At 52.5% G+C, this 26,232-nt stretch overlaps 2 protein-coding genes and 1 pseudogene across 6 annotated transcripts; all 3 read right to left on the bottom strand.

Moving 5' to 3' along the window:
• Window positions 1-853: 853 nt before the first annotated feature.
• On the bottom strand, window positions 854-1,883 carry LOC113875868 (annotated as a pseudogene).
• A 3,389-nt stretch (window positions 1,884-5,272) lies between these two features.
• Window positions 5,273-11,442, bottom strand: LOC113875594 (sialic acid-binding Ig-like lectin 8). Of its 2 annotated transcripts, none has more exons than XM_027514133.1 (7): window positions 10,963-11,442; window positions 10,483-10,761; window positions 10,206-10,253; window positions 6,832-7,089; window positions 6,510-6,603; window positions 6,154-6,235; window positions 5,273-5,843 (listed from the first exon to the last, which is right to left on the bottom strand). In XM_027514133.1, the coding sequence occupies exons 1-7, from the start codon at window positions 11,396-11,398 to the stop codon at window positions 5,829-5,831; spliced, it is 1,212 nt and encodes a 403-aa protein (XP_027369934.1). In that variant the 5' UTR covers window positions 11,399-11,442; the 3' UTR covers window positions 5,273-5,828. The 2 variants fall into 2 exon arrangements, with proteins under 2 accessions (XP_027369934.1, XP_027369933.1); XM_027514132.1 differs by having other exon boundaries at window positions 5,273-5,838.
• Window positions 11,443-14,818: 3,376 nt separating this feature from the next.
• Window positions 14,819-25,702, bottom strand: LOC113875587 (sialic acid-binding Ig-like lectin 6). 4 transcript variants are annotated; one of them, XM_027514118.1, is made up of 10 exons: window positions 25,513-25,702; window positions 23,843-23,931; window positions 23,350-23,709; window positions 22,936-23,214; window positions 22,704-22,751; window positions 21,350-21,607; window positions 20,981-21,265; window positions 19,520-19,613; window positions 19,097-19,172; window positions 14,819-15,459 (listed from the first exon to the last, which is right to left on the bottom strand). In XM_027514118.1, the coding sequence occupies exons 2-10, from the start codon at window positions 23,883-23,885 to the stop codon at window positions 15,280-15,282; spliced, it is 1,623 nt and encodes a 540-aa protein (XP_027369919.1). In that variant the 5' UTR covers window positions 23,886-23,931; window positions 25,513-25,702; the 3' UTR covers window positions 14,819-15,279. The 4 variants fall into 4 exon arrangements, with proteins under 4 accessions (XP_027369919.1, XP_027369918.1, XP_027369921.1 ...); XM_027514117.1 differs by having other exon boundaries at window positions 22,936-23,709; XM_027514120.1 differs by lacking the exon at window positions 20,981-21,265 and having other exon boundaries at window positions 22,936-23,709.
• Window positions 25,703-26,232: the final 530 nt, after the last annotated feature.

Genomic DNA, 26,232 nt, shown 5'->3' with positions numbered 1-26,232 from the left:
TTCTGAGATGTAGACTCTGATTACTCAGATCAGAGGCTCCCAACCAAGGGGAAGTGGAGGACACTCAGGACAGAGCTTTGTGAGGGGCTTCAGTGTGGAGGCTAGAAAACTCCAGGGTGAATGAACTTGACCTTGCCCTCCTGCAGAAATGGGCAGGAACCTGCTGTTAGTTAGTGTTAGTCACCCAGTCATGTCTGACTCTTTGAAACTCCATGGACGGTAGCCTGCCAGGCTCCTCTGTCCGTGGAAGTCTCCAGGTGAGAATACTGGAGTGGGTAGCCATTCCCTTCTCCAGAGGATCTTCCTGACCCAGGGATCGAACCTGGGTCTCCTGCATTGCAGGTGGATTCTTTACCATCTGAGCCACGAGGGAAGACCAGGAGCCTGGTACCCAGCTTGGGAATTCAGACTCCTGGCAGGTGGAGATGGCACAGTCAGGAAACTGACAGAGAATCAGGGAAAGGATGGCATGGGGAAGTGAGGGGTGAGGAGAGGTGGGAAGAGAGGGAACAAGGGGAAATGACAGCAAATAGTCACCTAGGAGTCCACAGTGGCCCAGAGAGAGTCCTGCCAGGGGACAGAGTGGGGGACAGGGGAGGGGAGACGCAGGAGCCGAGAGGGGATGAGTGGTGAGGGGCCTGATTCTGTTCAGTCTTCACAGCATCCCCCGATCTGACCTCCATGCTGCCCAGGGATCTCACACCTGTGCTGTTTTCCCAGAAGACCCGAATATCCAGGTTCTGCAGGGCGTCTGGAAGAGAAAGGAATAAAACTCCTGCTGCATTGTGATGGGGGGTCAGGAGTAAGGGGTGAGGCAGAAGTCTCCATCTTCACCCCACCTTGTCTCCAAGAAGAGTCCCTGAGTATCCCACCCAGGACCCTTCATCTCCTTCCCCTGCATCCTCCAGGACCCAGGCTCTTGGCTCCCCACTCACAGGACACATTGAGCCTGATGGTCACGTATGTGCTCACACCAGCTCCGGGGAAGGTCACACGACACGTGAGGTTGGTGCCGTGGTCCTGGGGCTGCAGGGTGAGGGTGAGCACTGAGGAGTGGGGACTCTCGGGGTGCAGGGAGGTGAGGGCGACCCCGGTCCAGGAGAAGGTGGGGGGCGTCCCCCTCTCACAGGCCCATGGCACCGCACAGGTGAGGTTGGTGGGGCGGCCGAATGCTAGGGTCCCCTGGACGTGGATGTCAGGTGTGTCTGTCAGAGCTGGAGAGGCGGAGACGCAGACCCAGGACTGGAGGGGGGACCCCTGTGTGCCCCTCAGAGCAGTTGTTCCCCAGCATCCTGTACCCCTGGGTCCCCCCAGGATGAGAAGACAGGGTTCCCCTCCCACCCTGCCCTGGGGACCCTCAGGACCCCTGTATGTATGCCCTCCACTTGGCCCCATCCTTACCCGTCACATGGACCGAGAGCAGATGCCATTTATAATTATATTTCACAGTAGGCCCTCTCTCCAACCTAAAGAAGTATACTCCTGTGTCTCTCCTCTGGGCCTCTCTGATGTCCAGGGAGCAGTCTTTGGTCCGGGGGTCTCCAAGGAGGAGGAATCGGCCCTGGGTCTCGCTGAGCACTGCATGCGCTGGGTTGTTTGTGGCCACCACCGCGGATCTCCATCGGTATCCACCCCTTCTAGGAACCAGTAGCCGTGAGCTGCGTCGGAGTCTTTCCAGCCTTCCCTGGGACAGTAGACGGAGCAGGGCACGCGGATACACAAGCCCTCCTGCACCGACACGGACGGCTGCACGTCCAGCCAGTATCTCGAATTATAAGCCAGGGACCCTGCGGGGAATTGAGGATCAGCCGAGCCCCGCCCCGCGACCCCTGCCCCGCCGTCCACTCACCCGCCCACAGCAGCGGCAGCAGCAGTGGCTGCATGTCTGAGCCAGAGGGTGTCTGGGCGTCCTTGTGTGAAAAGAGAAGGGAAGGGAGAGGGAGGTAGGGCTGCGGGGAGACCCGTGGGAAGCTGGGGAGGAGCAAGAAACTGTTCACAGAAGAGGAACTTCAGAGCCGGAGCTCCTCCCCCTCCACACACAGCAGACAGGACACCCCTGGGCCCAGAGACCCCGGAGACCTGCCCAGAGAGGAGCAGACAAGCAGGGGACCCCTGTCCTGACCCCCATCTGGGGCTCGTCCCTCCAGCACCAGAGCTCGGACCTGTGAGGGCACGGAGGGCTGGGACTCAGGCGGCCTTCTAAGGTTCTCCCATCTGAGCTCTGCTGTCTACACCAGGGTGCTGCTCAACTCCACTCTTGACCTGGAGAGTCACAGCCTCACGGAGACCCTTGGGTGGTCATTCCTGTGAGATGCAGGGCTCTTTACGGTCTGTGGGAGTGTCTGGAGCAGAAGACAAGAAGGGGCTCCTGGGTGGAGTGAAGGCAGCAGCCAGCCACCCATTCACGCATCCCCCCAGCAGTGAGCGTCTCTGGGTGGTGACCTGGAGACCAGAAGGGATACGACTCACCTGGTCCCTGCCGGAGAGATGCCCCCTACCCGGGGCCCTCACTTTCTCCCCCGACACACAGCACTGCTCTGAGACGTGTCACAGGTGATATTGCTGTGTGTCCCAGCAGCATTTTGGGAAGTTTTTTTTTTTTTTTAATGAGTACCTGCCTTCTGAGAAATCTGTATGTAGGTCAACAAGCAACAGTTAGGACCTGAAATGGAAAAAGGGACTGGTTCCGAATTGGGAAAGGAGTACATCAAGGCTGTATATTGTCACCCTGCTTATTTACCTTCTATGCAGAGTACATCATTCAAACGAAATGCCAGGCTGGATGAAGCACGAGCTGGAATCAAGATTGCTGGGGAAAATATCAATAACCTCAAATATGCAGATGACACTACCTTTATGGCAGAAATCGAAGAGGAACTAAAGAGATTGTTGATGAAAGTGAAAGAGGAGAGTGAAAAAGCTGACTTAAAACTCAACATTCAAAAAACTGAGATCATGGCATCTGGTCCCATCACTTCTCAGCAAATAGATGGGGAAACAATGGAAACAGTGAGAGACTTTGTTTTCTTGGGCTCCAAAATTAATTCAGATGGTGACTGCAGCCATGAAATTAAAAGACACTTGACCCTTGGAAGAAAAGCTATGGCCAACCTAGACAGCATATTAAATAGCAGAGACATTACTTTGCTGACAAAGGTCCATCTAGTCAAAGCTATGGTTTTTCCAGTAGTCATGTATGGATGTGAGAGTTGGACCATAAAGAAATCTGAGCACCAAAGAATTCATGCTTTTGAACTGTGGTGTTAGAGAAAACGTGTTGAGGTGTAGAGAGTCCCTTGTACTTCAAAGAGATCAATCCAGTCAATCGTAAAGGAAATCAGTCCTGAATATTCATTGGAAGGACTGATGCTGAAGCTGAAGCTACAATACTTTGGCCACCTGATGCAAAGAACTGACTCACAGGAAGAGATCCTGATGCTGGGAAAAATTGAGGGCAGGAGGAGAAGGGGACAACAGAGGATGAGGTGGTTGGATGGCATCACCGACTCAATGGACATGAGTCTGAGCAAGCTCCGGGACTTGCTGATGGACAGGGAAGCCTGGTGTGCTGCAGTCCATGGGATTGCAAAGAGCTCAAATGACTGAGCAATTGAATTGAACTGATGGTTTTATTTTTTAATCCAGGGATAAAGAAAGATAACTGTTTTGAAGATGAAAACGTCGAAACTCTAAATACCAAATCCAGATTCCTTTTTCCTCACATCTCCTGGCGACCACAGTTTTATTTTCTATCTCTAGGAATTTGACTACATTAGGTACCTCGTGTAAGCGGAATCATATATGGTTATCCAACTTACATAATTTCCTTAGTTCATCCGTGTGCTAGCATGTATCAGAAATTCCTTCACTTTTCAGGCTGAGTAACATTCCATGATTTTGTCTGTCTGTTCAACTGTTGATGGGCACTTGGTTCACTTACATCACTTGGCTATTGTGAACATGCCAGTATCTCTGAGACCTATGTGCAAATGTCTCTGAGAGCCCCTGATCCCAGTTCTCTTTGATGGATATCAGAAGTAAAATTAATGAATCAGATGTTCATTCCATTTTTAATTTTTGAGGAGTACTGTTCCCTTATCATTCCACCAACCCACACCCCCTTTTCCTTTTATCTCATCTGTGATCATCTTATCTTAACTATACATTTGAAGGTCTCTGTCTTGGAGCCCTCTCCTGATCTCCAGACATTCCTGTCCAGCTCACTCCCTGGCATCACAGGTGCATATCAAGGGGCTTCTCAGAAAAAAAACATTGCATTTCGAATCCCTACTCTCTGAAGTCTTATACAGTCCATGGAATTCTCCAGGCCAGAATACTGGAGTGGGTAGCCTTCCCCTTCTCCAGGGGATCTTCCCAACCCAGGGATCGAACCCAGGTCTCCCACATTGCAGGCAGATTCTTTACCAGCTGAGCCACAAAGGAAGTCCAAGAATACTGGAATGGGTAGCCTATCCCTTCTCCAGCGGATCTTCCCGACCCAGGAATCGAGCCAGGGTCTTCTGCATTGCAGGTGGATTTTTTTTACCAACTGAGCTACCAGGGAAGCCCCTGAAGCCCTCCACATAACACAATTCCACCTGCCCAGTTGTTCAGGAGAAACATTTCAACATCATCTTCACTCCTCTTTTTCCCTCACTTACCGCCACTAAAATATTTACCTCCACTAAAAAATTTCAGGTACTTCCCTGGTGGTCCAGTGGCTAAGACTCCCTGCTCCCTAGGCAGGAGGCCTGGTTCAATACCCCAGTCAGGGAACTAGATCCCACAGGCTGTAACTAAGAGTCACATGCTGTCACTGAAGATCCCACATGCTGCAACTAAGATCTGGCTGGGCAAATAAATAAATAAGCATGGTAAAATAAAAAAGAAATTAGCTTGACTTTCACAACAGATCCAAATATACCCTCCCTGTCTACACGGCCTCCTTGGTCCATCGCAGCATCACCTTCTGCCTGGAGTACCCAGCAGTCTTGTCACTTCTCTTTTTTGCTGCCCTGGATCCTCTCTGGCTAATTCTGAGCTAAACAGCCATTCAGATCCTGCACCTTTCCTTGTGTGATTTTCCTCCAAACATGTGTGATTAGCTGATGCGCTCTAATTTTATTCATAATATATTTTTAAAACTTCTTGTCCACATAATGACAGCACCATGAAGACGGAAGTGTTCCTCATTCCTTTTGCTTTATTTCAGTAAAATACTCATAAAATAAAAATTATTTTAACATTGTATACAGTACACTTTAGGGCTTCCCAGGTAGCTCAATGGTAAAGAATCTGCCTGCCAAGCAGGAAACTCAGGTTCAGTTTCTGGGTGGGGACGATCCCCTGGAGAAGGACATGGCAACCCACTGCAGCATTCTTGGCTGGGGAAAACCCATGGGCTGAGGAGCCTGGCGGGCTACAATCCATGGCGTTGAAGAAAATGGACATGACTCAGCAACTAAATAACCATGTGTTACACCTGAGTGGCAGTAAGTACATCACCATGTTAGTGAAACCATCACCACTGTCCATTTCCAGAATGCTTTCATCATCCCAGACAGAAACTCTGGGTGGAGAGTCAGCAGGGCAGAGCCCGCCAGGACTTAGAATCCAGCCTGTGGTGTGGGCCGCTCCATCCCCTGCGTGGGGAGGAAACAGAGCTGCTCCGACTGTGCGGGCAGTGGACGGAACCGTCTCTGGTGAGTCCTCTGACCCGAGGGCCGTGCTTCCCAGCGAGAGGAAGCAGGAGATGCATGGGTTCAGCGACTCAGGGAAGAGATGAGGCTGCTGGAAGGACCAGGGTCAGGACCGGGAGGAGATGGGCTTCAAGATGAGCTGTGCTTAGGGGGAAAGTCGGGGAGCCTTTAGTAATTTGCTGGATCCATAGAAGGGGGCGGGGATTAAAGGCGGGCAATTTCGCCTAACACCCTGGCCCGCCTTGCCCTCTCACCCCTCACCCACCTTGCGCCCCATCCCCTTCTGGCCTTCAGATGGGGGCTGTCATCGACGGGACAAGAAACCCAGTAGAGCAACGGGTTTGAGAAGGAAAATGGCAGCTGAGTTTTGGCCGCCCCGAATGTAGCAATCCCAGGAGCCATCCCAGCGGAGGTGTGCACTGGGATGTCGGTGGTGAGATGCCCCATCACTCACCTGAGGGGTTAAAGGTGGGGTTTCCTTTGCCTCTGACACGCCCCCTGCTGGCCTGGCTGAAGTCCTTGTGCAGCACCTCACTCTGCAGGACAGACCAGGCTCTTGGCAGTCTTTTCCGATTGGGATTCAACCGGGAGGCGGACTCACCCCCCGCCCCCCAGCCGTGGTTCAGGGACAGAAGGGGTGGGACAGGGCGGTTGGCCCACAGCAGGGACCTCTATCCCTGACAGTGGGCTGGGGGGGCGGCGGTGTGAAGCCGGTCCCCAAGCGGAATCCCCAGGTGCCCCTGGGGAGGGGCCTCCTTCCCCTCAGCCTCCTGCCCTCCCCTCAGCCTCCTCTCCCGGGGCAGTACTCACAGGAGGCCCAGGAGAAAGAGGAGGAGGAGCAGGGTCTTGACAGCCACTTCCCAGATGGCTACCAGGACCGCCTCTGCCGGGCGCGCTGACCGCCCTGCGGGAGAGTGGACGAAGCCCCGTCACCCGCTGGTCCTCAGCCTTGTCCTCCCGCTCCCAGGTGGACTGCGGTCCCTGGCCTTCCAGGCTCCCCTCACTCACCGGATGGAGGACCCCACGTGCCCGCATCCCCCCACCCCGCCACCTGTCCTCGCAGCAGTTGTCGGGGGCACTCGTTTGCCTGTGGGCGGGGGTGGGCCTCCGCGGGCAGCCCCCGGACACCCACTCTGCAGCGAGAGCCTCAGGGAGACGTGCTGGGAGCCGAGGGCGTGCTGAGCTCGGCAGGTGAACTCCCCTTCGTCTCCTGTGAGCACCCGCGGCAGCTCCAGCATCTCTGGGTGGCTGGGCGGCGAGGCGCTGAGGGTCAGGCTCCCCCGGGCCCAGCTGATCCTGGCGGGGGGGTTGCTGTCAACGACGCAGACCAGGCGCAGGGACTGGCCCTCCGAGACTGAAAGAGAGGATCCGTTCTCCTGGGCTTTGGATGCTAGAGAAAAGGAGACCGAGAGTCAGAGACCCAGAGACTGGGAGGAAGAGGAAGATATACTTGGAAGCCGGCTGAGAGGGAGCAGCCCACAGACAGTGACTGGGAGAATCACAGACTCTGTGAGAGGGATCCAGAGAGACAGAGTGAGCGTGGTCCCTCAGCACCGCTGTGTGCTCAGTCGGCGCTAATGGGCTCTGCCTGGTGGATCCAGTCCCCACGAAGCAAACAGGGAGGCTCTTGGCCTACACAGGACATCCCTAAGTGCTGTCAGCCCTGCCGTTAATTCCACATGCCCTTCATTTAGAACCCACATTGACTCTGAAAACTCTTATCCCTTATTCATGGTTTCACTTGACACCAATTTACTGATTTAACAAGCTGTCTCCAAGTAGGCTCAGGCTTCCCTGGTGGCTCAGTGGTAAAGAACCTGCCTGCCAGTGCAGGAGATGCAGTTTCAATCCCTGGGTTGGGAAGATCCCCTGGAGGAGGAAATGGCAACCCACTCAAGTATTCTTTCCTGGAGAATCCCATGGACAGTGGAGCCTGGTGGGCTAAAGTCCATGGGGTCACAAAAGACTTAAGACATGACTTAGCGATAGGAACTAAACAAGGAGGCTCACTCTTAGAAACAGTCTGGTGAGGAACTCGGGCCCAGGAACAGGGGCTCACAACACCACATATTACTTATGGTGGCAGTGACTCTGGGTGGCAAGAGCCCCTGGGTATGGCAATGTGAATGCTACTGTCAGCTCCAGGAGGGCGTCCTGGAGAAGGTAACATCTGCAGTCAAGTGTAAAAAGGAAAGCAGGGACGGCAAGATGATGATGAAGGGTTGGAAGGGCATTAAGGGAAGGAGGAACAGAGCTTGCAAAGATGACCAAGGCCTGTGCATATCGGAAAAGCACATAGACTTGCAAGGCTGGAGGGAAGGGGTTGGGGTGGGTGTGGGGGGGCTTTCAGAAATGAGGCCACAGGACGAATAGTGGCATTTGTTTTTTTAAACTCAAAGTGGGAGAAGCAAATGTGATTGATAAATGTAGCTGCGGGTATGCACACATGCTAAGTCACTTCAGTCGTGTCCAACTCTTTGCGACTCTATGGATTAGCCAACCAGGTTCCTCTCTCCATGGGATTCTCCAGGCAAGAATACTGGAGTGGGTTGCCATACTCTCCTCCAGGGGTCTTCCCAATCCAGGGATTGATCCCAGGTCTCCCATATTGCAGGCAGATTCCTTGCCATCTGAGCCACCAGGGAAGCCCAAGAATACTGGAATGGGTAGCCTGTCCGTCTAAGCACTGTGAAAATCACTGTGTATGTATGCTCAGTCGCTCAGTCATGTTGGACTCTTTGTGACCCCATGGACTGTAGCCTGCCAGGTTCCTCTGTCCATGGAGATTCTCTAGGCAAGAATACTGGAGTAGGTTGGCATTCCCTCCTCCAGGGCATCTTCCCAACCCAGGGATCGAACTCAGGCCTTCCACATTGCAGGTGGACTCTTTACCATCTGAGCCACCAGAGAAGCCCACTATATTCAATATCCCATGATAAAGCATAATGGAAAGAATATAAAAGAATATTACAATAGTTACAAGATAACTTGTGCAGTGTTTCGGTTAGTAGAATAAAAGGAACACCACAATTTCCCACTGATAGATGCACAGGAACTCAGAATTCATCTATGCACTGGAGCATTCCACAGTCCTGAAGAAGAATAGGGATGTCTGAACTACTGCTATCAAAGGATGCCTAAGGTGCTTTAGGCAAGCAAACCAAGGCTCAGAGCAGCTCATGGACACAGGTAACTTCCCACGAGGGGACTGGGTGTCTGAAGACAGACTCTGCTGAACATTTTGAATTTTTGATTCTGTGAAATACATATGACAAGCCTAGACAGCATATTAAAAAGCAGAGACATCACTTTGCTGACAAAGGTCCATATAGTCAAAGTATGGTGTCTCCACGAGTCATGAACAGATGTGAGAGTTGGACCATAAAGAAGGCTGAGCACTGAAGAATTGATGCTTTCGAACTGTGGTGCTGGAGAAGACTCTTGAGAATCCTTTAGACTGCAAGGAGATCAAACCAGTCAATCCTAAAGGAAACCAACACTGAGTATTCATTGGAAGGACTGATGCTGAAGCTGAAGCTCCAATACTTTTGCCACCTGATGCGAAGAGCCGACTCAATGGAAAAGGCAGCAGGAGAAGGGGGCGACAGAGGATGAGATGGTTGGATGGCATCACTGACTCAATAGACATGAGTTTGCGAAAACTCCAGGAGATAGTGAAGGACAGGGAAGCCTGGCGTGCTGCAGTTCTTAGGGTTGCAAAGAGTTGGACATGACTGAGTGACAGAACAACAATACATAACCTGTCAAAATAGACGTAAATTACAAACTATTGGGAGAGGACTCCCCTGGTGGTCCAGCAGTAAAGAATCCACCCACCAACGCAGGAAACATGAGTTTGATACCTGGTCTGGGAGGATCCCACACGCTACAGGGCAACTAAGCCCGTGTGCTACAACTACTGAGCCTGTGCTCTAGAGCCCAGGAGCCACAACTACTGAGCCCACACACCGCAACTACTGCAGCCTGCACACCTAGAATCCGTGCTCTGCAACAAGAGAAGCCACCGCAGTGAGAACCCCTACAGCGAAAGCAGAGTGTAGCCCCTGCTTGCCACAACTAGAGAAAAGCCTGTGCAGCAATGAAGACCCAGTGCAGCCAAAAATAAAATGTTAAATGTAAAACTATTTAAATAAAAAATGTTTTTAAATGTAAAACTATTGGGAGGAAATAAACAGCAGAGCTGAAGGAGTCAGGTCGTGGGTGGTGAGGGGCTTTGAGGGGTGGGCTCTGCCCTGTGGATGTCGCCCTGCTCTTGGGGAGCGGAGGAGGAACTGGACAAGTCCCAGGGGAGTGAGGGGAGGTGGGGACAGCTGGGCATAGCGGCCACGGGGACAGAGGAGGGGCAGGGACCACTGGGTTCACCCACTAGGGGGCTCTGGTCACTGGGGTGGGTCCAGAGTGAGTCAGGGACCAGCAGAGACCAGCCCAGCCCTGAGCCGGAAGCAGCCTCGCTCCCGACAGCCCAGGAGGGGACCTCCTTCCTACCTGTGCTGTTTCCTTGGAAGACAGTCACAGTCAAGTTCTGTGGAGGGTCTGGGACAGAGAGACATGGTGGATCCACGTCACTGGCGAGGCCTTGGTGGATCTGGGCCCAGTGTCCCCAGGAGCTGCAGAAACGGGGAAAGGGTGGGGGTGGGGGCGGGCGTCCTCCTGACCCCCTCCCAGCCTGGATTCCAGAACCCGGTGTCTGAGGCCCTGGTGCCCCCTTCCCCTCTGCCCTCCAGCCCCATCAGGGACCCGGGCGTCCTGGTCCAGATCTCACAGGACACGTTGAGGTGGACGACCGTCGCTGTGGTCACTTCAGCTCCAGGCAAGGTCACCTGACAGGTGAGCTTGGTGCCGTGGTCCTGGGGCCGTGGAGTCAGGGTGAGCACCGACGAGAGGGCTGTTGTGACAACCTGGGAAGAGACGGTGGCCCCCTTCCAGGAGAAGATGGGGGGCGTGCCCCGCTTACAGGCCCAGGGCACAGAGCAGGTCAGGTTCCCGGGGCGGCCGGACACCAGGGTCCCCGAAATGAGGATGGCAGGTGTGTGGGTGAGGGCTGGTGAGAGGAGGGGGGAGACAGGGGATCAGGAGGAGGGTTTGGGGTGTGGCCCCCGAGAAGCCTCAGGCTTCGGTCCAGCCTCTCCCCCTGGGCTGCCACTTTACCCCAGACGCCCTCCCAGGAGGGGCTCCCATCCCAGCCCTGCCCTGGAACCCTCCCTGCGACCTCTCCTGGACCTCCCCCCACAGCCCGCCTTACCTGTCACATGCAAGGAGAGCTGGTTAGACATATAATTGTTTTTCACACTTCCTCGTTCCATCCGAAAAAAGTATGAACCATTGTCCCTCCTCCTGGCATCTCTGATCTCCAAGGAGCAGTTGTAGGCCCGGGTATCCCCGAGGAGATGGAATCGTCCCTGGGTCTCCTCCTGTACTTCTCTGTCTGGGTTGTTTGTGGCCACAGGAGCATCCTTGGATGTTGCAGCCCCTTCCCGAAACCAGTAGCCCAGAGTTGAGGTAAAGATGGCCCAGACATCCCAGGGGTAGGAGAAGGAGCAGGGCACGTGGACACACAGGCCCTCCTCCACCGTCACCAGCTCCGGCACCTGCAGCTTGTAATTCTCCCCAGGCCCCATCTGGCCCTCGGCTCCCTCCCTCCGCCAGAGCAGGGCCACCAGCAGTGGCAGTAGCAGCATGTCTGTAGTCCGCGGTGGCAGATTCCCTCAGGGCAAGCCTCTTTCTTAAGTCGCAGGAAATGGAAGTGGAAGTTGCGAGATCTAGAGGAGGCACCAGCAGGAAGACGAGGGTGAGGTCAGAAGAAACCTCTGTTGGAGGAGGAACTTCACACCAGAGAACACTGGCAGCGGAAGAGCCCTGAGGGATCCACCACCCACCCACCACCTCACGTCCACTCCTGGGGACACTGGGCCAAGGAAGGTGAGAGACTTGCACAGAGTCACATCCCGTGCTGGGCCAGAGCCCCACCTCCCGCCTCCCTGTCAATGCCCTTCCCCTCGGGGATCATTTTCTGCAAAAAGACAGAGTCCCTTCTGGCCAGACCCCCTGAGTCACAGCTTGTAGGTGTTTGTGAAGATCGGTCCAGCCAGGGTGGGACCTAAGGACATGGGAGGTGGGGGGCGAGGAGGTCAACTGTACACCCTCCCTCAGTGTCACACACCCTTGAAGCACCGTCCAGTGGAGAGCCAGTAAGTGTCCCAGCATTTGGAGCTCCCTGTGAAGAGGAATTGTAATTCTGTGAATATTTGTTTTATGGATTTTGAGGCTCCATTTGTAGATGCATACATGTTTAGAATTTTATATTTGAAGGGAAGAGTGAATTCAACCTTTGCTCTTTATGAAGTGCTCCTTCTTAATGCCTTTGGCATCAAAAACTCACCCAGGGAATTCCTTGGTGGTCCAGTGGTTAGGACTATCACTGCCCAGGACTAGGGTTCAATCCCTGGTTGGGAAACTAAGATCCCTGCAAGCTGCACAGCACGGCTAAAACAAAACAAACGAACCAACGACAACAGCAAAAAGCCTTCTCCATTTTATGTTGGGATAACATCAGCAGCTTCTCATGCTTAGTACTTGCACCATGTATCTTCTGACATCTCGTTTCAAACTTTCTGAATCCATAAGTTCTAGTAATGTTTCCTGTAAATATGGGGAGACAGATTACCTTCATTTGTCCTGTCCTGCATTCCTCGAAAAGCACAGAGATGTACTCTGCATGCTCCTGAGAGGAGAGAGCAAGGTGAACTTGACACACCAAGACTTTCTCCTCACCCGCCAGCAGGGAGCTGGGCAGGGCATCAGGAACCTAGAAACCTAGGAGTTGGCAGGAGAGGTGTGACCAGGAGCCTCAGAGTGGGACGTCACGGGAAGTAAGTGGGATACTGCGCTTAACCCAGCAGAGTGTCTAGAATATGGTGAGGCCTTGGAGGCGGCTCTGATTGTTTTTGTGGGTTGGGGTTGTAGGGTTACCACAGTGACCCCATGCTTCCGTGACTGGTTGCCACACAGCCCTTCCCCCTTTCCCCAGAGTTACTTCCTCTCACTGTTCCAGTACATGACAGGCTCTGCCCTGCCTCTTGGGCTTTGCTCATGCAAACCCCTCTGCTGGGGGGCTCTGGTGCTCAGGACACATAGAATTAGGACTGCCAGGCTGGGAACCACCCACCACTGGGAACCATCAGGATCTGCTGGGCGAGAGTCTTGCTCCTGAACACGGGGAAGAGTGTTCCTCTTGTGTAGCTGGTGGGTGTGGAGGAAGTGGTGGGAAAGAAGGACAGGCACTGGAGAGGAGGCTCATTAAATAGGTTTATTGTTGGTTTCCATAACGTCCTGGACATTCCCATTGTTTGCTTTCTTTATTTTTCTGAAACACATTGCTTTGTCTTGAGTTTAAAATGCACGATCCTTTCCTTAGATACAGTCTTTTTATCCCCTCTGCCATTTTCCAAGATCCTTCTCTATTCCCTTCTCCCCAAGCCAACCGTACTCCTTTCCATGAACTGCTCTTCTTAACTACAGTGCGAAGAGTGAAAATAGAATTCAATCCTCAGGAAAGTATGCTGGGTATGAAGAACACACTAAAGCATTCCTCTTCAATACTTGAAGTATCTGTGGTCCCCTTTCTAGAGGGGCTGGGACTTTGTAATACTGAGGGCACCTACGAATGAGCAGATCGTGTAAAATCGTGTTAAGCTCCTTCCCAGCTCTAATGACCTATGATGCAATATATTCCATGTACATTTTAGAATCCAGCTCATCAAGTTCTACCAAAGCTCTCACTCAGAATTTGAGATTGCACTGAATTTATCCATCTGATCTCCTAACAATGATGAGTCTTCCAATCCATGAACATGGTACATAGCTCCATTTATTTAGGTCTTCTTTCATTTCTTTAAGCAATATTTTAATGTGCTCAATATACAGGACTTACATACATTTCAATTCATTTCACATTTCATGTAACTGTAAACTGCATCTTTAAAAAAATATTCAATTTCTAATTGCCTTTGGCCAATACATAGAATTACAAAGGAACTTTGCAATTTGAATAAGTACCTTAACACCTGGCTGAACTCTATCCGGGCTTCCCAGGTGGCTCAGTGGCAAAGAATCTGCCTGCCAATGCAGGAGATGCAGGTTTGATTCCTAGGTTGGTAAGATCCCCTGGAGAAGGAAATGGCAACCCACTCCAGTATTCTTGCCTGGGAAATCCCATGGACAGAGGAGCCTGGCGGGCTACAGTCCATCAGGACACAAACGAGTCAGACACAACTTAGCAACTAAACAAAAACAAACTATGCTTGGTCTTAGCAGTTTCTTTGTGGATAACTTTAGAATTTCTAGGCACACAATTATTACATCATCTGTGAATAAGGACTGTTTTACTTCTTTTATGAATTGGATAGCTCTTATTTCTGCTTCTTGCATTTATTGCACTGGAGAGAATCTACAATATATTGCTTAATAGAAGTTGTAAGAGCAGCCACCATTGCCTGATTTCCAGTTCTGTGACTCTGGGACTGACTGGCCCCTCCAAGCCTTAGGAGAAGTTGTCAGCAAAAAATTTATGTGTTCAGAGTCCACAAAAAGCTTTGCGTCAGGATCTTCATTACCTGTTTTCTGTGTATACTTTCACTGCTCTTTCACAACAGTCTAGCTACACAGGAATGGTGTCCCTGCTCACAGAACAGTAAAGCGAGGCACAGAGAGAGGAAGTGACTCATTCGACGAGTGACATAAATGAATGTGAACTCAGTTCTTTTGGTCACAGCCTTCCACTCCTGGGCAGCAGACTGGACAAAGGTCCATCTAGCCAAAGCTGTGGTTTCCCCAGCAGTCATGTACGGATGTGACAATTGGACCATAAAGAAGGCAGAGCACCGAAGAATGAATGCTTTTGAACTGTGGTGCTGGAGAAGACTCTTGAGAGTCCCTTGGACAGCAAGGAGATCAAATCAGTCCATCCTAAAGGAAATCAACCCTGAATATTCATTGGAAAGACTGATGCTGAAGCTGAAGCTCCAATACTTTGGCCACCTGATGCGAAGAGCTGACTCAATGGAAAAGATCCTGATGCAGGGAGAGATTGAGGGCAGGAGGAGAAGGGGGTGACAGAGAATGAGATGGTTAGATGGCATCAACGACTCAATGGACATGAGTTTGAGCAAGCTCAAGAAGATAGTTAGGGAAGATAGCCAGGGAAGCCTGGTGTGCTGCAGTTCATGAGATTGCAAAGAGTTGGACATGATTTTAGCAGCTGAACAACAACAACTTTTGGTCACAAGTCCTATGGTCTTCCACCCATACCAGGGGATTCTGACCATTGCCAAGAAGGCCATTTGTTTTTAAATGATTGGAGACTGAGTGTTACAGGCTGAAAACTCGTGTCCTTATAAAGAAGAATGAATTAGGACACAGAAACACACAGAGGGGAGGCCGTATGAGGACATGGGGGGAAGACAACTGTCTCCAAGCCAAGGAGAGAGGGCTCGGAGGGAACCAAGCCTGCCGACACCTTGATCTCAAACTTCCAGGCTCCAGACCACGAGAAAAGAATTCCTCACTTGTGTATCTTGATCTCTGAGTACTCAGTGTGAGTGCTTTCCTGTTTCTGAGGCTTTGGCTTGTGAAATTGGAGGAAAGCATAGTGAAGCTCTTGTTCATTTCTTGAGATGGGGCCAGCCCCAGCGGGGGCGGGGTGGTCTGCAGGGGTGTCCGTCCAGAACTGGGGCTGGCGTTCCTGAGAGGAAGGAGGAGAAAGGATTCAGATCCAGGCAACAGGGTCTGGGAGAACTATGGAGTCAAAGACGATGGAATGGAATTGGAACTGATGGAACTTTTATCATTTGTCCATTCATTTGTTCAAACATAGTTAATTCAGATTGACCGACCCTTCGTGAGTGTTTACATGAATCACATATTGTTGAAAAATGCTAGGAGAGAATACTATTATCATATGTGTCTTAGAAATAGTAAAACTAAGGCTAAGAGAGATTATACACATTGTTTTCCTGAAGACACACATCTACAGACGCACCCCTGAGCCAGGACTCGAAACCAGTTCTTTCCAACTAGGGCGCTGTCCTTTGTTCAGGCTGTGTGTGTAGGAGGTGCTGTGTGTGGAGTGATGGAAAAGCAGGCATAGTCGCTCATATTATGCAGTGTGTGGTTTTATATGTTTTTTTTTCCTTTTGAGGGGGTGGTTTTGTTTGTTTTAGCCATACCACACAGCTTGCGGAATCTTAGTTCCCTGACCAAGGATCAAATGGATGCCCCCTGCCATGGAAGCTTGGAGTCTCAAGCATTGGGCCGCAGGGAGATCAGGGAAATCCTGCTTATGGTTTTCTAGGAGAGGCAGTTAATAGACAAATACATCTCAAGTTCTAAATTTGATAGGAGATATTTTGAAATATAAAGCAAGGGCGGGGGTGGGCAGGTTCTAGAAGACAGTAGAGATCAGATCCTGCAATAAAAATGGTAACCAGATACCCTCACTCATATCTGCTCCCTGTCTGCAACACCCTCAGGCTATAGGAGCATGAACTAGAAACCCTCGAACAGCGGCGAGGAGAGGCAGACAAATCATTCTCAGATTAGGAGAAAATGGTTGCTGCGGTTGTTTAGTCACTAAGTCATGACTCTTTTGTGACCCTATGAACTGTAGCCTGCCAGGCTCCTCTGTCCATGGAATTTTTCAGGCAAGAATAGCGGAGTGGATTGCCCTTTCCTCCTCCAGGGGATCTTCCTGACCCAGGGATTGAACTTGCATCTCCTGCACTGGCAGGCAGATTCTTTACCACTGAGCCACCTGGGAAAGTAAAAGTCGCTCAGTTGTGTCCAACTCTTTGCGACCCCATGGACTATAATCCATGGAATTCTCCAGGCCAGAATGCCGGAGTGGGTAGCAGTTTCCTTCTCCAAGGGATCTTCCCAACCCGGGGATCAAGCCAGGGTCTCCAACATTGCAGGTGGATTCTTTACCAGCTAAGCCACCTGGGAAGTCCGAGAAAATGGTCATTTTACTTTATTTTTTTGGCACGCCACCCGGCTTGCAGGATCTGAGTTCCGCTGACCAGGGGTCAAACCCAGGCCCCCCTGCAGTGAAAGTGCCAAATTCTAACCACTGGGCCACCAGGGAATTCCCCTGAAAATGGCTATTTTAGAAGATAGGGGAAGGCTGCCCATATTAAGGAAAAGCAAGGTGAAAGTAAGTAAGTTAATAGCTTAAATCTACTACAGCCAAAACACAGAAAGGAAAAAAATGTGTCTGTTAATAACTGTGACTAAAGTATTTGTATACAGATGAACCCCATCAATCAAAAGAGAGACAGCGACTTTTATTAGCAAATGAAATTCAGCGACATAGTTAATCAATGATTTATTCTAGGAATATTGTGCACCTACTGTGAGTTACGAGCTAGGCATTCCTCTAGGCATTGGGAAGACAACAGGGAATAAAGTAATAACAACAGCAACAACCTCACTCCAGTACTGTTGTTTGGAAAATCCCATGGACATTGGAGCCTGGTGGGCTGCAGTCCATGGGGTCGCAAAGAGTTGGACACGACTGAGCGACTTCCCTTTCACTTTTCACTTCCATGCATTGGAGAAGGAAATGGCAACCCACTCCAGTGTTTTTGCCTGGAGAATCCCAGGGACGGGGGAGCCTGGTGGGCTGCTGTCTATGGGGTTGCACAGAGTCGAAAACAACTGAAGCTACTTAGCAGAGGAGGGACAGGTTCTAATTGGTTATCAGGAGAACTTGCTTCATACATACCAGAGACTCTTCTAATCATGCCTCATAACTACTCTGATCTTTCCTGGTGGCTCAGATGGTATAGAATCTGCAGGCAGTGAGGGAGACCTGGGTTTGATTCTTGGGTCAGGAAGATCCCTTGGAGAAGGGAATGGCTACCCACTCCAGTATTCTTGCCTTGTTACAATAAGTTTTAACCACTGGACCACCAAGGAAGTCCCAATATTAATAATATTCCCATGTCACAGAAAATAGAGGTCAGAAAGAGGACATCATTTGTCCAAGGTCACACAGCTTGTAAATAAGATAGGATCTGAATGCAAGCAGTCCAGCTCCAGAGTACATGTTTTGAACCATGATGCTATACTGACTCGATGAGACACTCACTAAAAAAAGATAAAAAGAAGGTGCCTGAAAATTTGAAAGTAAAATTACAGAAAAGATATCTCACGATTTCTGACAAGATGGGGATTGAACACACACTAAGGATTCCATTACCCAAGATTAACCAAGAAGAAACTGCAGGGGGAAATATGTAAACTAAATTTAAAACCTGATTTTCTGTCTTCTTGTTCTGCCAGTTCCTGAGAGAGGAGTTTTGAGATAATCAACCCTAACTGTGGATGTGCCTATTTCTCCTTGCAACTCTGTCTGAGTTAGTTGATTTATTTTGAGAGACAATGCTCCATTATTGGGGGGCATCCACACTTAGGATTTTACATCTTTTAAAAACACTAGAGGCCATATAGAGAGAGTGAGCATTGCGTGATTCCATTTATATGACACTCGAGAATGGACAAAATTAATTAATAATAATAGAAATCAGTGATTGCTGGAAAGGGGTGGGGGCTGAATGAGAAGGGGAATAAAAGAATTTGGGGCCCTGATGGAGCTGTTTCCTATCTTGATTGGGGACATGGTTACAAGATGTATGCGTTTGTCAAAGTTTGTTTAACTTCGTACTTAAACTGTGTAAATACCTCTATATGGGCTTCCCTGGTGACTCAATGGTAAAGAATCTGCCTGCCATTGCAGGAGACTTGGGTTCGATCCCTGGGTGGGGAAGATCCTCTGGAGAGGGAAGTGGCAACCCACTCCAGTATTCTTGCCTGGAGAATCCCATGGACAGAGGAGCCTGGCGAGCTATGGTCCATGGGGTCGCAAAAGAGTCAGACACGAGTTCATTACTACACAACGACAATGTCTCATTAAAGTTGAAAGTAAATAACAGGGTAGTAGATTTGAAAGATACCCATCAGGAGAGATGAACTGTGGCGCTGGGGTGCCCCAGGTTCTCTACCTACTTCCTAGTCCTCAGTGAGTCTGACACAGGCTAGGTTTGGGCCAATTCTCCTCCCCATATCAACGTGAGAAGAAAAGGCTAAAGCCCTAGGAGAATATGATAATCTGACATACCAAGCAAAATACCCCCCAACCAAGCAAAGTATCTACATATTTCATCAGAAGCAGCAGTGCTAGAGTAGTTGAATCAGTAGTTTTAAACAACCCCATGTGGAATTCCAGGGAGTGCTGGATGTTAATAGGGAAATGCCAAGGGCTCGGACCAGGGATACCACCCACAAGGGATAAACCGAATGGGACCGCCTGCCCCATTACTCACCCTGGAGCCTGAGCCCCCGGCCTGGTTCGTATCATCCATGCTCTGCACTGGTTGGGTCTTTCTGTGCGTCTTCACTCTAAGGGAACAGCCCCGGGCGTTTCAGCCTGCTAATTTGGGGCATGGGGTAGGCAGACCATCCCTTCCTCCCTATGAAGAGCACAGAATGAGGGAGGAGGTGGCAGTGAATCCAGTGTCCAGGTGCTCCCACCTGGACAACCCAAGAGCTGGACTGGGGCTGGGGAAGAAAGCCCCAGTCTTGGTCCAGGTGCTTACGGGCTGATTCACGCTATCACTCAGCCTTCTTTCTCTGTCTCGGGGCTTTCCAGCCAGTCCCCGGCCCTCCAGCTCAGGTTTTCTGAGATTCCATGACCCTGAGCCCTTCCCACCCTGGGCTTCTCCCTCCACTCTGGCGCCCCCTCTCACCTGAAGATGAGATACAGGCAGAGAGAAAGCAGGACCGTGATGCCAGCTCCCCCAACAGCTCCCAGGACCTTGCCAGCCCAGGGCTGTCGTTTACCTGTAGACAATTTGAATCTTGTTTAAACTCCAACCCCAATACATGGCATCTTCCCAACAGGCCACCCTTCTCTGTGTTCAGTCAGTGTACCCGCCTCCCCCTTGACTTCCCACCCAAGACTCAGCCACTGGACGTTTCCATCGCCCTGCAGACCCTGGGGCCAGGCCCTTCCCCTGGACTCAGGCCTGAGAATCTTCCACCACCAGCCACACCAGCTGGGGCCCTGGAGTGCCCCTCCTCCGAGCTCCATCCCTCTGGGGCTGTTCAGGTTGACTTGTGCTTCCCTCCCCCAGGTTCATATGTTGAACACTTCTCACCCCTAGTCACTCAGAATGTCACTTTATTTGAAGAGGAGATCTTTACTGAGGTAATCAAGTTAAAATGAAGGCCCAGCAGGGCCCCCTGGTGGCTTAGTGGGAAGGAGTCCGCCAGCCAATGCAGGAGACACAGGTTCGATCCCTGGTCCAGGAAGATCTCACATGCCTCAGAGCAGCTAAGCCCCTGCGCCACAACTATAGAGTCTGTCCTCTAGAGCCCGAGAGCTGTAACGACTGAAGCCCCTAGAGCCTGTGCTCTGCAACAAGAGAAGCCACGTCAGCGAGCACCACAACTCAAGAGTAGCCCCCGCTCTCCACAATTAGAGAAAGCTCCCATAGCAACGAAGACCCAGCACAGCCAGAGATAAATTATTTAATTAAAAAACACGAGATCAGCAGGGGCTAATCCAATATGACTGATGTCCTAAAAAGGGGGAATTTGGACACAGACACATGCGGGCAGAATAATGCCATGTAAACATGAAAGCGGGGATGGGGAGGCTTCCCAGGTGGCGCTAATGGAAAAGGACCTGCCCCCCAATGCAGGAGACCCGCATGCAGGCAGAACCTGCCCCCAAATGCAGGAGGGGTCCGGCAGCTGCGGGGGTGCTGTGGGTTCAATCCCTGGGTCAGGAAGATTTCCCTGGAGGAGGGCACTCCAACCCACTCCATGGAGAATCCCATGGACAGAGGAGCCTGGTGGGCTGCAGTCCACGGGGTCACAAGAGTCGGATACACCTGAAGCGACTGAGCACTCACACATACAAACATGAAAGCAGAGATGGGGGTGATGATCCTACGAGCCAAGAACACCAAAGACTGCCAGCAAAGCTGCCAGAAGTCGCGGGGAGAGTCCTGGAACAAATCTCACAGCCTGCGATGATATCAACCCTGCTGACACCTCCATCCTAGGCTTCCAGCCTCCAGAACTGGGAGGTGTATCTGTTTAAGCCCCCAGTTGGAGGTGCTTTGTTCTGGCTGCCCTAGTAGACTCATATAAGGATTCAGGCTCCTCTTTTCTCGGGCATCAACCCTCAGCAGACCCCTGACCTGGCAGCAGCAGGACAGACCCGCTCTGGGCCCCGTGGACGTTCAGGGCCTCGCAGCTGAGGCTGAGGCCGGAGCTGAGCCCCTCGCGGAGGCTCAGGGAGCCGTTGGCCCAGGGGCCGGCAGAGCTGGAGCTGATCTCGAAGGAGGCATTGCTGAAGTTCCCCTCCAGCAGCCCCTTGCCCAGCCGCCAGCGCAGGGAGGGGGCTGGTCGGGCTTGGGAGGAGCAGCTGCAGCGCAGACCCTCGTCCTCCTGGGAGCAGGAGGGGCCCAGCAGCTGCGGGGGGGCTGTGGGAGAGATGGGAGGGATCAGGGGCGCCTCTCCCCTCCCTGGAACCCCGGCCTCCTGTCCCCAGGGGACCCCACACTCACAGACCACGGAGAGGCTCAGGGAGATATTTTGGGAGCCCAGTGGGTTCTGAGCCCGGCAGGTGAACTCCCCTTCTTCTGCTGCCCCTACACAAGGCAGCTCCAGGACCCCGGTGCTCGAGATGGGGGTGGCCTCCAGGGCGGGAGACCCCCGGAACCAGCTCAGCTGTGCAGGGGGGTTGCTGTCAGCAACACAGAGCAGCTGCAGCGCCTGGCCCTCCTGGACGGGAAGGGACGAGGTGTTCTGCAGAATCTTGAGGGCTTCAGGGGAAGAAAAGGGCAGAGACAGAGATGGGCTGGGCAAAGCTGGCACCTCTCTTCTCCTGCAATGTCCACACTAGCTCTGGGGAGAGGACTGGCAGAGTCTGAACCACAGGAATTCAGAAGAAGCCCCAGTAGTTTACCTGGAGCTGCCCAGACTGTCCATCAGATGGGACATAGAGGGCTCAGGACAAGGATGTGTGTGTTTGAGATGCTCAGTCATGTTCGACTCTTTGTGACCCCATGGACTGTAGCCCTCCAGGGTCCTCTGTCCATGGGATTCTCCAGGCAAGAATACTGGAGTGGGTTGCCATGCCCTCCTCCAGGGAGCCTTCCTGACCCAGGGATCGAACCCGGGTCTCCCATATTGTGGGCAGGTTCTTTACCATCTGAGCCACCAGGGAAGACCTGGTGGACAAGGATACAGTGAGCAAACGTAGTTATGGGACAAAGAAGAGAAAACAGAAGGCGGTAAAACATCAGAGAGGGATTTCCTTGGTGGTCCAGTGGTTAGGACTCCACACTTCCACTGCAGGGGACACGCGTTCAATCCCTGGTCAGGGAGCTAAGATCCTGCATGCTGCATTGTGTGGCCAACTGCTGAACCCCCACCGCCCCCGCCCCCCAAAAAAAAAATCAGAGAGAATGCAAAAGGAATGTGACAGCTTCCTTTGAATTTAGCCAAAGAAAGCTGTGGGTGAGCTGAAGGTTAACTTCAGGGAGCTGAGCTTTTGGGATTCCGCTCCCCCTCCCCCACCGCAGCTCTCCCTGTGTCTGACCTCAACAGCTGGGCCCTCAAATATATTCCACTTAGTCCTCTGAGGGGGCTTCCCAGGTGGCACTAGTGGTAAAGAATCCACCTGCCAATGCAGGACGCAGGAGTTGTGGGTTCGATCCCTGGGTGGGGCAGATCCCCTGGAGGAGGAAATGGCAACCTACTCCATTCTTGCCTGGGAAATCTCATGGACAGAGGAGCTTGGCGGGCTACAGTCCATGGGGTCGCAAAGAGTCTAACAGGACTGAGCAAAAAGTCCTCTGAGGTCCAACGAAGCTCTGGGTTCCATCCCCAGTCTGGAGGGAAGAGGTTTCTTCCTACCTGTCCTGTTTCCTTGGAAGATGCTGATGGCCACGTGCTGTGGAGCATCTGTGACAGAAGGATAAGCAGGATCAACATTCGTGGCCAGAGAGTGGGCGGGCACTGGTGCCATGGAAACAACCGAGCGGGCGGCCCTTCCTGTTCAGGGGCAAGACCCGGATGTCAAGCCCCACCACAGCTTCCCCTGCCCGCACACCCTCAGGCCCCCCCGGCATCCTTACCCCTCACTCACAGGTGACATTGAGCAGGATGGTTCGCTTTACCATCACCCCGCTTGTGGGGAACTTCACCTGACAGGTGAGCCTGGTGCCGTGGTCCTGGGGCCGTGGGGTGAGGGTGATCACCGACGAGAAGGGGGTCCTGGGGCCCAGGGAGCTGGGGGCAGCTGACGTCCAGGAGAAGATGGGGGGCGTGGCCCGCTCACAGGCCCAGGGCACAGAGCAGGTCAGGTTCCCGGGGCGGCCGGGCTCCAGGGCCCCCGGGCTGCGGACGTGGGGCTGGTGGGTGAGGGCTGGTGAGGGCAGAGAGAAGGATAGGGCGGGTCCCCTTGGCATCTTGTTGGCCTGCCCTGGGGTCTTGTCGTGGCGCCCCCATCCCAGCCCTGGTTTCCCGTGCCCCTTTCTTTCCCTGAGCGACCCTACCGTACCTATCACGTTCAGAAAGAGCATCTTGTTTAGATATGCGTATTTACGGAAGTGTGTCTCAACTTGAAAGAAGTATGTCCCGCTGTCCCCTGCGTTGACATCCGTGATGCTCAGGCTGCAGTTTCCGGCCTGGGGCTCCCCGGGGACGGAGAATCGCCCCTGGGTCCCCTCACGCAGCTTCTGTTCTGGCTTGTTCGTGGCCACCGGGGGATCGCGTTTTGTATCTGCCCTTTCCCGGAACCAAAACATGTAGAACTTTCCAAAGGAAACCCAGGGCAGGGAAAATCTGCAGGGTACGAAGACACACAGGCCCTCCTGCACTGTCACATTCTGCCGCAGTTCCAGGCGCTGAGCTAGGGGTGCTGGGCAGAGGGAGAAAGTCAGCCTGGAGCTCCAGTGCCTGCCCCAGTGTGTGAGTGTGTGTCGGGGCGGGGGCGGGGGCGGGGGGGTGAGGTGGTGGGGGGTGGGGTTCCCCGTGCCCCTCGGCCCACTCACCTTCCCATACCACTGGCAGCAGCAGCAGCAGCAACAGCGGCATCCCTTCCCTGATGTCCCCCGGGGCAGGATCCACCTTCCGGATCCCTCTGAAAGAGAAGGCCAAGCTGCAGATAAGGGGCGGGCGGAGGAAGCTCAACCAGGAAGCTGCGGTGAGGATACCAGGCCACAAGCCCCTAAGAGGAAACTTAGAGAGTCAGCTGGCTTAGAGAGTCAGCCGTGGTTGGCTCCGCTGAGATCATTCTGCTGTTTCTGCATATTGGAAGGTGACCCCTGAGGACGGGAGGAGGCACGGGACTTGCCCGAGTGAGGCAGCAAGGAAGGATGAGAGCCCCCGAGTCCTGCCTCCTGGGCTCCTGCCCTGTTTTCTGCACTGGATAAGGGGGTTCCCCTATTTAGCTCCCCAAGAGTCATGGTCTGGGGAATCCTTGTGGAGGCGGCCTGTTAGGGATGGAACTGGAGATATCCTATATGAGCACCAGGGGCAGAAGAAGGTATAGATGAGGCAAGAGAAGCAACACATGCCTTTACTTCATTCATTCACAAACTAACAAAACAGGACAGATTTGGGACTTCCCTGGTGGTCCGGTGGTTAAGAATCCACCTTCCAGCACAGGGGACGTGGGTTTGATCCCTGGTTGGGGAACTAAGATCCCACATGCCGTGGGGCAGCCAAGCCCATGTGCCACAACTACTGAAGCCTGTGTGCTCTGGAGCCTGCGTGCCACAACTAGAGAGTAGCCTGTGTACCACAACGAAAGAGCCTGTGCGCCGCTGCTAAGACCCAACACGGCCAAAATGTGGTTTTTTTCTTAAACAAAAAAGACAGGTTTGAATCAGTTCTAACCCTCAACTAGCTCAAACAGTAGGGGAAGACAAACAAACCTGAGCTTTATTTAAGGGCAACGGGGAGCCACGGAAGGTTCTTGAGTAGAAGCAGGACAGAGTCATATAGGTATAACATGATCTCGCTGAAGCCAGTGTAGGGAACAGCTGGAAGGGAGAGGCTGGAGGCCAAGAGGAAGCTTCTGTGATTGGGAAGAAGAGAACCACGCCTTCGGGGAGATAGCAACCTGGGGGATGGAGAAGGGACGCCACTGAAGACACTTTGAGGAAGTGAAATTTGAGGGGAGGCGTGGGGGGCCGGGGAGAGAGAGGCCTCTAGAGTGACTCTCTGAGCCCTGACTCCAGTGACTGGGGGGTGAGGGATGGAAGTGCCACCGCCAAGAGCAGGATAAATGTGCAGACGGAGGCTGAGAAGGTAGCAGAGCTGCCCCAGGAGGTGGACACATAGACACACTCACTGAGCGGGGGGCAGAGGGCCTTGGGCAGGGCAGTGGGAACCTGCACGCCTGCATGCCCACACGCCCCCAATTAAGCTTAACTGTGGGGTGTAGGGAGAGCTGGTGGTGGTGACCAAGATGGCCTGGTCAGGAAGAGAACATGTGGTTATTGGTGACCCAGGTGAGAGTTTTGCCAGGGAGGGGAGAGAGGGGCAGCAGCCAGACAGCAGGGAGCAGAGAGGTGAGGCGAATGCGGGGTGGGGCGGGTTGTGGAATCCCACTGACCGCCTTTAGCCCTCTCCCACTTAAGCTTGAAGACCCCACTTCTGCCCTGAGCAGTAGGAACAGCCCCTCCATCACTGCCCCAGAGGAGCGCTTCCTTCCTACCTGTGCCATTTCCTTGGATGGGGGCCAATAGCCCAGGCTCTTGGAGCATTTGGAATGGAGATAGAAGGTATTTTCTCCTTCAATCATGGGGCGAGATGATGACTTTAACTCTGGCTGGATCTGCAGAAGGGTGGCGAGGCAAGAATACTGGAGTGGGTTGCCATGCCCTCTTTCAGGGGATCTTCCTGACCCAGGGATCGAACCTGCATCTCTTACGTCTCCTGCGTGGTGGTGGGGGACTGTTGTGGTTTCTTCTCCCTTTTCAGGCCAGGCTTCTGGCCAAGCATCACCTCCTACAGGCGCTGCGATTGGGCCCCTCCTCAGGGACCCAGGTGTCCTGACCAACACCGAGAAGGTATGCTGAACCTGATTGGGGCCAGGAGCTCAGCCGAGTGGGGAGAGACAGCCTGAGCTGCTAGTGTCAGAGGCAGCTGCTTAAAGCAGTTGAGTCAAAATGAAAATAACAATTAAGCCTTTAATCACCTATTGTGATGATATAAGCAACAGTCTAAATGGAAAAGCAGTGACTCCCCCATGTTCCGGAATGGTTGCGGGGGGTGTTAAAGAAAAAGATGTGATTCTAATTGTTAAGGGGAAAAAAATTATTCTTGGCACTTCTTTTTCATTTTTTAAAAAAAATTGGAGTATAGTTTTATACTGCCATGTCTGTTTCTGCTGTTCAGCAAAGCGAATCAACCATATGTTTACATATGCCCCCTC

The sequence above is a fragment of the Bos indicus x Bos taurus genome, chromosome 18 (genome assembly GCF_003369695.1).
Source record: "Bos indicus x Bos taurus breed Angus x Brahman F1 hybrid chromosome 18, Bos_hybrid_MaternalHap_v2.0, whole genome shotgun sequence".
Taxonomy (NCBI): Eukaryota; Metazoa; Chordata; class Mammalia; order Artiodactyla; family Bovidae; genus Bos; species Bos indicus x Bos taurus.
Note: the sequence above shows the minus strand (reverse complement) of the source record. Positions and strands in the feature narration are given on the sequence as shown.